Below are 13,536 nucleotides of genomic sequence, written 5' to 3' on the forward strand. Positions count from 1 at the left end.
CCAAAAACTGGGACACTGTATTGTAGAAAATACTCCCTTTAATCACGTATATCAAAGTCAAGTTTATATTTTCATTTTTTCCTAACAAATCTCATGAAAAATTGTTCTGAGAAATGACCTAAAAACGGAATTTCCCCCTTAGAACCCCTATAAATGCAACATAGATACAAAAATTCTACTGGGAACACCCCAGGAGTGGTCTGACACCATTACTTTATCAATAGAACCACACACTTTGTCTCTTTGATGCTCTAATGCTGTAAATTTTGCATTATGTGTGGCACTGTGCAACACTAACTTGGCTTTTGGCGGGAGTTTGACGTCACAGATTTGACCAATATCTGTGATGTAGTAATTAAATATAGACAAAGCTCCGCCTATGTCCAGACAGTCTAACAAGATAAGAAAATAACATGATTGACTAGCTGCATATAATCAATATTTAACATCATTATTCTCACTATAAAGAATAATTTTCATTTGTATTTTAAAAAGAAATATACTATTACTGAAATTATCTAGAACATTAAAATTGTGCATCAAAAGACATGTTCAGAAAAGATCCATGACCATCCACTTCTTTAAAAAAAGACACTCCCACATGATTTTTGAGTTTTATGGAATTGAAAAATTTCACATGAACTTAAAATTGGTTAAAATGCCTAAAACTGTATTTAAATGTAGAAGACCAAATAGAAGAAATTTATACAGGCAGTCAGAGGCTTTCAGAGATACTTTCACACTCTTTTCCATATTTTTTTTCATTTTTTGTAGATTTCTTCCCTTTAAATTTTTTCCTTTTCATATCTTTTTCTTTTTCTCTGTTTATAAACATGTTATATAAATTACTTTTGTTGCAATACAATGAGATAAGACCACAATATTTATCTTGTGGTCAGGGATTAACAACTGGACACTGGTATCAACATATGATTGACATATTAGTCCCTCCCAAATGCCTATATATTTAGATTAATTACCATGTGTTTTTATTTACATAAGTTCATTATCAATTTTACCTGTTGTGATATGATAATGACTTTTGGATTTTTACAAACTGTGCAGAATATTATTTAATTCAAAATTATGCGATAAAAAAATATCTTCAAAAAATCATTGTTAGACTGTAGTGCTACCTTAAAACGTTTAAACCCGCTGCATTTGTTTGCACCTGTCCTAAGTCAGGAACCTGGTGTTCAGTAGTTGTCGTTTGTTGATGTGGTTCATAAGTGTTCTCGTTTCTCGTTTAGTATATAGATTAGACCGTTGGTTTTCCCGTTAGAATGGTTTTGCACTGGTCATTTTGGGGCCATTTGTAGTTTGCTGTTCGGTGTGAGCCAAAACTCCGTGTTGAAGACCGTACTTTGACCTTTAATGGGTTTTCTTTTACAAATTGTGACTTGGATGGAGAGTTGTCTCGTTGGCACTCATACCACATCTTCTTACATCTATATATGGTCTTTTTAAATGAATTGATGTCGGGAGATTGGGATTTCTAGCTTTAGTTTAACCCATGTCAGCTTTTTATTTGTATTTACAGAAAAGAGAGCCAGTTTTGTATTCTTTAATATACTGTTACAGTTTAATTTTCCATGAAAAAGGGACAGTTTTTTTCTATGTCCGGTAGCATCGTATCATATCTAGACATCGGTAGGCATATAAACCACACATGACCATTCATTAGTTTTCGTAGATCTAAACCAAGTTTTGATAAGTCTACACAAAGCAAAAAATGAACTTTTACAACAAGGAATATTACAAAACTGAAGCCATAGTCATAAAGATCGATTGACTGATTGGTGTTCCTTTAACGTCGCCGTAGAACGAAAAAATATTATCTGATATTCATTCTCAACATCTTCAATCTCTATTGTTCCCAAGGAAGCCACCATTTGATTCTCTGGGGTGGGGCAGGGATTTGTACCCGAAGTTAATACTTTTTTTTAACCCAGACCATAAAAAATGCCTTTATCCACGGCCAATCACAAGCACAACTAGATATCATTGAGATGGGAGCCATCTCTGTGGGCCCCGCTGTGAATAATGTGCATTAAAAAAATTGTATCTTTACCATAGGACATGGGGTTGTCAACTGAAACCAAAGTTTTTGACCTTGACCTTTGACCTAGGAAGTTGTACATAAATTATGACACACCCTCTGGTGTTGGTTTATATACATGTCAAGTATAAACTTTGAAATCATAACGGTTTTCAAGATATAGAGCGGACACTATCTTTACCATAGGACATGGGGTTCTCAACTGAAACCAAAGTTTTTGACTTTGACCTTTGACCTAGGAATTTGTACATACATTATGACACACCCTCTGGTGTTGGTTAATATACATGTCAAGTATAAACTTTGAAATTGTAACGGTTCTCTAGATATAGAGTGGACACAATTTGTTAGGGACGGACGGACAGACAGACGGACGGACGGACGGACGGACGGACGGACTGATCACTATAGGGCGCTGCCATTCGGCGGGGCCCTAATAATATTTTCAACATTTATCAAAAACATTTTTTTTTACACTTTTATACTTTTTGTTGTCTTAAAATATTAATTTGACTAGAATTTATTCGAGTTTATTAAATATACATGTTTATACCAAGCCAAGTCAGTTTATATCTTGTTTCTCGCCTGACTATACAAAAGCCCAGGAGAGCTTTGGCCATCATTTGTCGTCTTTGATAGATAAGGTTGACTTATAAGCTGTCTATACAAAGTAATGGGACAATGGCATGAAGACATCACCAAATCACCATATGCAATACACAAAAAGACACCTAGAGCTCACAATACGGCCTTCAACTACCCATCAACAGGCAGTAAGCTCTGGTTGTCTCTAAACACAAATCCAAGGGTACAGCAAATTGTGAAAATATCCAATTAAAACTGGGTGACCTGGGAGGAAAACATTTGAACTTTCCTAAGAAATACAAATTTCAACCCCCTCAACATTTTTTAATAAGGAGATGTGGTATGATTGCCAATGTGACAACTATCCCCAAAGTTCAAATGAAGTGGCTGTAAGCAGTTATATATACAATGTAGGCAACCGTACCACCTTCAACAATGAGAAAAAAACCATACAGTATAGTCAGGTATACTAGGCCCTCACATGAAAAATATGAAAGAGTTCAATAGAGAAAAATAACGGCCTAATTTATAAAACAATAAAACAAAAAACAAATATGACAGACATCAACAAACGACAACGACTGAACTACAGGCTGCTAACCTGGGACAGGCACATACAGTATGTGGCGGGGTTAAACATGTTTGTGAGCGCTCAACCCTCCCCTTAACCTGGGACAGTTTTGTTACAGCACAACATAAGAACAAACTATGAAAATCAGTTGAAAAGGGCTTAATTAACATATCAGATCGATAAAAACAGGAAAAAAAAAACATCTAACAAAAGCACAGACCGGACGTGGCAGGGTATTTATACATCTTTAATAAACAAATAAAGGACACAACGTACAGATCTGAGAGTAATCGCAGTACTGACGGCTAGTTTAAAAGCCAATAACAACTAATAAAAAAAATCATGCATCTAAGACTAAAATATCAATCAGTACACATCCAACATCCAATGGACTTAGTGTAAAGACGTTATTAACAGTCAGAGAAAGACATGACCTTGTGCAATGCCAAATAATAGGTATCAACAGATTGTAGTACCTTGGTGTGTATAACAATAATATGTAGTATGGTTTTAAGTTACTGATAACAAAATTAATATCTATACCAATTAAAACAATATTCAAAGATCTATTCACAGTGTTCAATTGGTAACCTTTTAAAATAAGTTTATTTAAATGATTGATAAGTTTACCCTGATCGTTTTTAATTTACGTACATACAATTTCTATTTATATTATTATTGATAAATACAATATTACAGAAGTTGTGGAAATAGATCTCAGGTGGGGGAAGTTGTTTTTGACTTCAGGGAATTTTATTTGGATATGCTTGTTATGGTTAGATTTACCAGACCTTCATTCAATTTCAGTACTTTTTTATGTCCCATTTATGGACATTATGTTTTTCGGTTTGTGCGTCCGTTCGTTCTTCCGTTCATCCATCTGTTCCGCTTCAGGTTAATGTTTTTGGTCAAGGTAGTTTTTGATGAAGTTGAAGTCCAATCAACTTGAAACTCAGTTCACATGTTCCTTATGATATATTATGATCTTTCTAATTTTAATGCCAAGTTAAAGTTCTGACCGCAAATTCACGGTCAACTGGACATAGAAAATGATAGTGCGAGTGGGGCGTTCATGTACTATGGACACATTCTTGTTCAAATCCTCTATTAAAGAAGTTAGTAAATTTACTTCAGATAAAAATACTTAATTAGACGAACCAATCTAATTACAAGATATATCTCTGATTTCGTTATACTTATATGTATGAGCACGTTAATATATGTATGCATTTTAATAAGATAACTGGACAAACGCGTTCAATCTTCGGATTTAATTCTTAACCATTTTTCCGAGCGGAGCGAGGCGAAAAACATTGACGTCTTTCAAGCCAAATTTTATATGTTTGCTATACACAGAAATTTATTTTCTAAACTTGGTAATTAATTAATCTAAAATACAGTCCTAGATAATCAAATAATCATCAGGAGGCTCATTAAAGATGACATATTTTGGTATTAATATTGATTCACTTATAGGGTTTTTGCATCGGTAATAACCACATTAATTCTAAAACCAGTTGTTGGCATTATACGAGTCATTTTCTTCTCATATATTTAATGACGGTATGATACTAAACCCCTCACAGGAGGGATTGTGCTTGATTTTCATGTGATGAAGACATAATCTTTCAATCGGTTTAATTGAGGTCTGGAGCTGGTATGTCAGTTACTGCTAGTAATCCTTTGTTAAGTTATGAATCATTGTCTTTTTGCTTAGTTTCTTTTGTTACCTATTCTGACATCGGACTCGGACTTCTTTTAAACTGAGTTTTACTGTGCGTATTGAAGTGTGTTTGTTTACTCTACATTGGCTAGCTATAGTGGTATAGGGGGAGGGTTGAGATCTCACAAAACATGTTTAACCCCACCTCATTTTGTGCGCCTGTCCCAAGTCAGGAGACTCTGACCCATGTTAGTCTTGTATGTTTTTTTTTTTTTATTTTTAGTTTAGTGTGACGTCCATTTTTACTGAACTAGTATACATTTTTATTTAGGGGCCAGCTTAAGTCCGCCTCTGGTTGCGGGATTTTCCCGTTGTATTGAAGACCCATTCATTTGGTGGCCTTCGGCTGTTGTCTGCTCTTTGGTTGGGTTGTTTTCTCTTTGACACATTCTTCATTTCCATTCTCAGTCTTAATTAATTTAATATTTCACCAATGAAACTTACATTATTTTTTGCCTTTGTATTAAATTAATTTGTAAACTTCTTGGAACTCTACAATGACCGTCTGATTACAATTAGACACGCAAGAATGTGAAATATGAAAACTTATTTGGCCTTCAATGCCTCAACCTTTTTTAATGTGGGTATCTACTTTGTTCAGTAAGATTTCGATTTTGACAATTATTTTGCAAACTACCATAGATTTCCGGTAATTGTTCTGCATAAAATCCCATGGGAAAGCACATTGGCATAATTTGCTAAACGTTTATTGCAACCCAATAATTTGGCATGGTGTTGCAACCTGTAATGTGAAGACGTGAATGAAAATGCGGAGTTTGTAAGACCAGGCTCAAGCAAGCAGCCACTCGCTAGCAACCACTTCGCTAGCAGCCAGTTTTCAGATATTTATATAAACCCAAATGTTGCATAAGATTCAAACGTTCTTCAGATGTTTTTATTAATATATAACCACTATATTATCAGTTTTTAATAAATAATTAAGCAGTCAAAGACATTATTCAATGAATTTTAAAATTTCATTTCTTGTTCATTAATTATAAAAATGCAATAGAAATCGCTTTCAATATATCACACAGCGTGCTGCACGCTTTACATTTTAAATAGTCAACACTTTTGAGTGTATATGGAATCGTAAATAATTATGAAATTATTTTAAATGTTGGCAAAATTGCACTATTGTGTGAAATAGCTTTCCATATTTTCGGCATCCTGTCAAATAGTTCATGAAAAGTAACTATTGTTCTGCATTAGAAGAAAAGAAAGTTTCACTCGTGCTTTAACTTTTTTTTTTGCCACACAAAACTGTTTTGACAAAACATTCTACTTCTGAACCAGTGGATTTCGCTTACTTATGATTGGACGAAAGGTTTATTTTTTTGTACTCAAAGTATGGTGGACAAGGAAATTATTTATTAGCTTTAAAAAAAATAATCCGTGCTATACCTAAACTAGGAATTTTTATCAAGTATGCGCTAGATCTCTAGCTTACATTTGCACCTAGTGCGGACAAAAGTATTGCCGTAGAATTTTTTTTATTATCTTTTCGGGAAGGGTTGGGTAGGGTATCCGACCTCAACTTTGGACCTATTTTAGAGAAAAAAAACTAAGCCGAACAACACCCTGGATTTTTTCTACTGTAAACCTCAGCTACCCAGCTTCCCTTTGCACCAAGTGCGGACAAAAGTATTGCTGTAGACATTTTTTTATTAACTTTTCGGTAATGGTGTGGTAGGGTGGGTAGCTGAGGTCTCCTTGAGAAAAATCCAGGGTGATGTTCGGCTTAGTCTTTTTTTATAATGTAATAAGCTGGCAAATTATGAAAGCTCACGTCTTAATTGATAGGCACAGAAATAAAAAGAAAACGTATGATAACCATAACAATCTACCGGAGACAAAACAACGTTGGTTTAGGCAACTAGTACGATGGTCTGGATGCGGGGTTCTTCATTTCTGTATTCTTTGATATGTTATACCATTTTTCTCTATTCTTTAATTAGTGTTTTAGGCCATTTATCTCTATTCTTTATTTCTTTTTACTTTTTGCCAATTATTTTGTTCTATTCATATTTAAACACCTCATTATTCTATTTTTTATGTCTTGGTTCATTGTCTCTTTTATATATATTTTTTGCCCACTATTCTCTATTCCGTAAACCCCCATCCACACCCTCCAGTTAAGGTCGCCATATAACTTTCACAAATAAGCAAAACTAATACCGAATAGGCTCCAAATGGCAAAGTGATTGAATGCTAATCCCGGTTTGAATTGTGAAATTGCGCAAATTTGTTTTTCAATCAATTGATCAAGCAAAACACATTATCGTCCTGAATGTTCGTATAATACTGGCAGATGGACCTTGGTCATCAATTCTAATCATCTTAGATCAACCTTTCTAAACTTAAAAGTAAAGATCACGCACCCTTATTGTTCAGATTGATAAAGACTTTTGCATCCGTCGACATTAACTTCGATTTAAATACTATAGATCTGATAACCGCTGTGCATGTATACTTTAAGGAATGGACTAGTTTTCTTATCAGTTTTAAAAGTAGTAACCTCCCTTGTTAATGTGATGTTGTAATCAATCTATCTATTTGTACCATACTTATATAATATTATATTGTACAATTTAAATTTATGATTCCTTTAATATTTAAATATAATATTTCATTTTTAGTAAAGATATAAACAAGGTAATTTGAAATGCTTTGATTCATTTATCACCGTAGTTCAATTCATAAGTCAGGCGGTCTATTTTGTCTACATTATGTTGAAAGAACACCGAGGTGTTTACATTGGCATTATTTACTATCAATGACTGTGAAACAAGAAAGGAAAACATTGTACATTATAAAACGAGAATAATTAAAATTACATTCAAAATTCATCTTTAGTGAAATCAAAAACGAAAAATGAAAACACTTTCGTTTTCCGTTGTGGTTTAAGAGAAATCAAAAACGAAAAACGAAAACACTTTTGTTTTTCGTTTTGGTTTTTGAGAAATCAAAAACGAAAAATGAAAACACTTTCGTTTTCCGTTTTGGTTTTAGATAAATCAAAAACGAAAAACGAAAACACTTTTGTTTTTCGTTTTGGTTTTTGAGAAATCAAAAACGAAAAATGAAAACACTTTCGTTTTCCATTCTCTATCTTTTAGATGAACGATAATCAGTTTTGGTTAGGTTAAGGATTTCTGATGATGAAATATATTTTACATCGGAAAATTATTGCTGACGAGGAAAATTGTTTTTGAAAAATAATATTTTTTTCGTGTATTTATTAGTTAATTTCCTGTACTACCAATTATCTGTGTGTGTATGTGTGTGTGTGTGTGTGTGTGTGTGTGTGTGTGTGTGTGTGTGTGTGTGTGTGAGAGAGAGAGAGAGAGAGAGACAGAGAGACAGAGAGAGACGGAGATTAAAATTAAGGAATTCGTTAAATTTAGAATTATCCAGATGACTTCTTGTTGACACATAATTAATAAGTAACACAAACGCATGCTAACCGCCGATGGCAAACTTTAGAAATTCGACGTAGATGGGTCGAAATAGCAACTAGTAAAAGATATAATAGAAAAACAAAGTTTAATTTTATTTATTTGTAGAAAGTTTAAATGTATTGTTATGTGAAAATTCTACACAAAGATATCAAAACTTAACCTGTCCTGAAAACAAAACAATAAGTTGGAAATGGATTACTTATGGTGAATATCCATGTCGGGATGCCAAAAACAACCGCATATGTCTTTCAAATATAGATACTTACTTCAATGACCATTGTCTTCGACAAAACAATTGTACTCTTCCAATCGACATTTTGTCAAATAAGAGTTGCCAACCTCCACCAAGACGCTTAGCAGTAAAATTTAAATGTGCTAGTAAGTATTCTTAAATTTTACACCTTCATTACATAGATGTATTTATATAACTATTGTTTATTTTACTTATAACTATGAATAAAAGGAGATGTGAAGTTTATGTCAATGAGACAGCAACTAAACCAACACAACAACAAATGAAAGGCCTCTAAGCACACGGTATCAACGATAAGGAAGAAATGTCTATATAATACAACAATATCTTAAACGCTATATTTCTAGAAACATTGAGAATAAAAAGAAACCTTCTTAGATCTCTACAAAGAAATCCCATTAAAGTGTTTATCCTGCTTTTCATTGTAAAACAAGTCTTTTTTCCAAAAAATATTTATTAACATGACATTTATTAAGAAGTATGTCGAAATAAACCAAACCATTATTAAATGATAAGTATGAAAATAAGGAAATGTGGTATCATTGCCACTGAGACAACTATCCATCAAAGTTCAAATGAAGTGGATGTAGCAATTATAGGCAACCGTATGGCCTTTGTCAATGAGAAAACCCAAAAAACATACCGTATAGTAACTTTAAAATTCAACTAAACGTGCATTAAATAGAGATACATGGTGGCAGATCCACGATTGTTTCTGTGTCTGTAATTTATTTTCGAATTGTGTAGAATATTGCCAAGAAACCTTGTCGTCCTTTAAATGTATTTTGATTATTTTGTCCTCCTTGGAGTCCCCACATTTTGAAAAAGTTTTTATTTCAGAAAACTTATGAGATATGAATTGAACTTATGCAATCTTTATATAAGAATATGTGTTTTGCCTACATGTGTAATATATTGATAAATGTCGCAAGTAAAAATCAAAACATTTTCATATGTTGTCATGAAAATTGATTTCTTTGCAATGATCTAGCAATGTTCCTTTCTGTTTGATATTATTCAAGAGAATCTATGTACTTTGCATTATTACAATTTCATGCAGTTTCTTATATGCTTACATGTTGTTAGTCTTAAAAACAGTTACAAAATAACAAAAAATCTAGATGTGGAACTGCAATTTTGTTAACTGTGGCATTTTGTTCGTACAAAGATTGAAATGTGACGTTTTATTTAATCATGATCAATTGTGGTGAAAATTGACATTGTTTTCTGAAATATGTTTTAGTTCTCGTTCATTTTAAGATAGATATAATACATCATCGACAGATTTATCTTGACTGTTATTCATTGTAAAAAAAAGCATTTTCAAATTGATATTGCCAGTCAGATAGATTTTTCCTTTTTATGACCTGTTGATTATTTTTGTTTAATCAACGTGTGGTTTGTTTGATCTGAGTTCTTCATTGGTCAAAATTAAATTATGACGTCAATTTTTCTTGCTTTCCTCTGAATTTCCTATTATGACGTCACGGAAATAGGCGACAATGCCTGGTGACGTTACAAAGATAGACCACACCTTTTTGCAGATGAAATCTGTCTGCATATCGTCTTGAAATCATCAGAGAAACATATTTTACCACCAAATCTCGTGCACCAAGATATGTCTCCACTCTCGACAGTTAAGTTTTAAAATTCATTTGTCTCGAGTGGAGAAATATCGTATCACACTCAATGCAGTGGTAGTATCCATATTTATAAAATGCACTTCAAAACAAATATGAACCTATCTTCTCATATTTTATTTCAAAGTTCTGCCTCGTGGATTTCATTCTACTCATAAGAAAGTGTTTTTTTCCTTAATAATCTGTGCAAAATTATACCAATTTTAGCCGCAGGACTTGAAGGTTGAAAAAAAGCACGGTAACCCTCACTTTTTATTATATTTTTGAAAAAAAAGCATGATTAATCTACATTTTGGCGAAGTATAAGGAAATTCTATCTGTCAGTGAGGAAATATATAATGATGATCCTACTTAAAAAATATAATAATATCCACATATAAAATATAACAATTCTTTCAGAAAAATCAATAAAAGACCGACGCTTTAAATCACAGGCATGAAAGATCACAAACTCAAGTTAAATGAACACGACATGTTTTTTTTCTTCTGGTATATTCATTCTATCTAAACGTTTGGGAAACCAACTACATTTATTTAACCTTAGATAAACATTCAAACAAAGAAAGGCGTAAAATTGCCAATGATCAGCGCCTATGAAAACTGATGCGACCTGCTAATATAAATGTGATGAAATGAAGTATAAACGTCTAAATAAATACTAGTATATGATATCAATATTTATCTAATCGTTGATTGTTTTTTGCATCTTTAGTAGATTCATGGTGGTGGTCTGATTACAATCGTGGTTATGTTGATACCTGTGCGAATTCGTTAGCGGAAGTCAAGTGTATTTACAATTACTACATACATATTAAAAAGGTCTCGTCTTACAGTGATGGAGGAAGATGTGGTGAAATGAACACGGACCGTACCAAAGATCGTCTTGAACAGTTATGTAATAACAAACGCTTCTGCTCACCAGATACAACTAAAGACTCGTGGCTTTTTCATAAAAGATACGCCAATATTAACTATTATTGTAGAAGTAAGCAAAATTTTATATTGTATTGAATACGCGTGTTGAAATGGTCGATACCCAACCATTATAATATCGGGAAATATTTTAAAAGGATAAATTTCTTTAGCTTTAAAAAGTGTTATGCAGCAATGAATTAGTGTTTTAAAAACCCAAATTATTCCCTTGCAATGATTAAATAAAATAACTAAAATAAATACATGTACGTACCACTATAATTTAAGAAAGAATTATTTCATGCCATGCTCTATGCTCATTTTAACATGGGTAGGTATTATAATATTCAATATCTTTACACCGAGAGTTAGTGAAGTGTAAAATGTTAACAAATATAATGCCTACCCATGTTGAAATGAGCATAGAGCATGGCATGACAGAATTATTTTGATTCTAATAGGAAAATTTAAAACTTCAAAGCGGACCTATACACGTTCGAAAGGTGGCCATTTAGATTTGAAGAAGCCAAAACGTTATAGAAAATCGAGTTTCACGTTAAAAAAAATAACAGATACACGAAAACTTACTTTTAAAATGACTTTAATTTCCGAGCGAGCAATACAAACAAAAATGTCCGTTTTGATCTCCAGCATTGTTCAAAATACAACTGACCGTGACGTTACAATTTCAACTGTGACGTCAATCACGTGCAGCCAATGTTCTATAGACCACTTTCGAGTTATGTCCTTCACCGGAAAAGTTCGTCAATTTTGTGCGCCTTTGTGAAGTCATTTACCAGATAGAGAGGATCGCCTGTATCCCTGCTCTTTAAAGTTCATCAAGAGTCTTTGTGATCGTCATTATGTAGGATACCTAGATAACTAGAAATAATATTTTGAACAGATATATCATGTTATGCAGGGGTATTTGCGAAAAATACCAGTCAAGGGACGGTGAAATTTCCCAAGCCGCTAGGCGAGGGAAATTTAGTCCCAAGACTGGTATTTTGGCAAATTCCCCTCCATAACATGATATATCTGTTTAATTACACCGAATAGATTTTGATTGAAACTGTCTGTACATGTGAAGGGAAATCGTAGTACCGCGGGAATAATACATGTACTTATATGCGTTAGTGCTGTCTTTTTGTAACGTCATGGTATCTATGTGTGTAAACGTCATTGTTATTCCATCATTAAATCGTTCATTTGTATAGACATTTTTTACCCTCTTTATATGTATATTTCTGACAGTTTTCGGTTTAACTCAATCAATAGTGCTTAACCATGTTGTCGGGATAAAGTAAGAAAGGTTCCGAATAATTTTGGCGGGAACAGGCTCGCGAGGGTAAAAAAGGAATATCCAAAATGGCAAATACCACGGCAGAGAGGGGAATTTGAGGCAAATTCACCGGCAGTGGTGAAAAAAACAAGCAAATTCGTTTGAAATGAGGAAAATATGCTAGAATATGCTAAAAATACACTGGCTAACAACCAATCAAAATCCGGCATTCTTATATAAGGTGTAATTAGTTCCGTAAGTTAAGTACTTAATCACAATTCTCTAATGATATCAGTGCTGAATATCAATTATAAGAATTTAATTTGCCGAATAATTCGTGCAATATAGCATTATAATTTTTTCAACCAATCGCTCAACATAGGAACGGAAGTGACGACGCCCCTAAACGCACGAATGAAGTTCACTAAAACCAAAGTTTTTGACGGAAATGCAACGAACTCGAAAGTTGTTTATTGGATTTGAACATGGCTTTGTTTTCAAAAACGAACGTTATTCAAAACATAATAACCTAACCCGGTCTTCTTGTGTCGGAGGGTTGCTGTTTTATTGACGATTATCCCATATAACGTTTCATGAACGCTCATATAGTTGAATACTAAAACATAAAACTAAGTCTTGTATACACATAAATGAAATGTCTTACCGATTAATTGGCTAATAACGAATATTTGCTATTCCTGTCATTAAACACACTTGACGTAAAAGACACAAACAAAAGTTAGTGACATGCTTAAACGATTTACAATAACTTACAATAACATACTCAGACTGGTTTGTTCAAAGTTAAATGATTATCTTTTTGATACTTTTATTTAATTCTTTGCTTTCAACAACTTGTTATCATCTCTTGTTTAAGTTCCGTGTTTTGATGACTTTCAGTTTTACATTCGTGTACTTTCCTGTAGAAGGCTTATTTTCTTACGTCATCGTTCAATGACGTCATTTTTACCGATTGACCTCGGATAACTCATTCATAAAAAGCATACGACGTAGTAGTGCGATGGGAATCATGACGTTGCAGATCAGCTG

General features: G+C 33.2%; 1 protein-coding gene across 1 annotated transcript in view; it reads left to right on the forward strand.

The window, feature by feature from the left end:
- LOC127708471 (uncharacterized) overlaps window positions 1–13,536 on the forward strand; it is a 36,053-nt gene that overhangs the window by 4,519 nt on the left and 17,998 nt on the right. Inside the window, exons 2-3 of the mRNA XM_052213339.1 lie at window positions 8,505–8,777; window positions 11,005–11,277. Of these exons, the coding sequence (XP_052069299.1) occupies window positions 8,505–8,777; window positions 11,005–11,277 (546 nt within the window). The remainder of the gene's footprint in view (window positions 1–8,504; window positions 8,778–11,004; window positions 11,278–13,536) is intronic.

The sequence above is a fragment of the Mytilus californianus genome, unplaced genomic scaffold, assembly GCF_021869535.1.
Source record: "Mytilus californianus isolate M0D057914Y unplaced genomic scaffold, xbMytCali1.0.p SCAF_7, whole genome shotgun sequence".
NCBI lineage: Eukaryota > Metazoa > Mollusca > Bivalvia > Mytilida > Mytilidae > Mytilus > Mytilus californianus.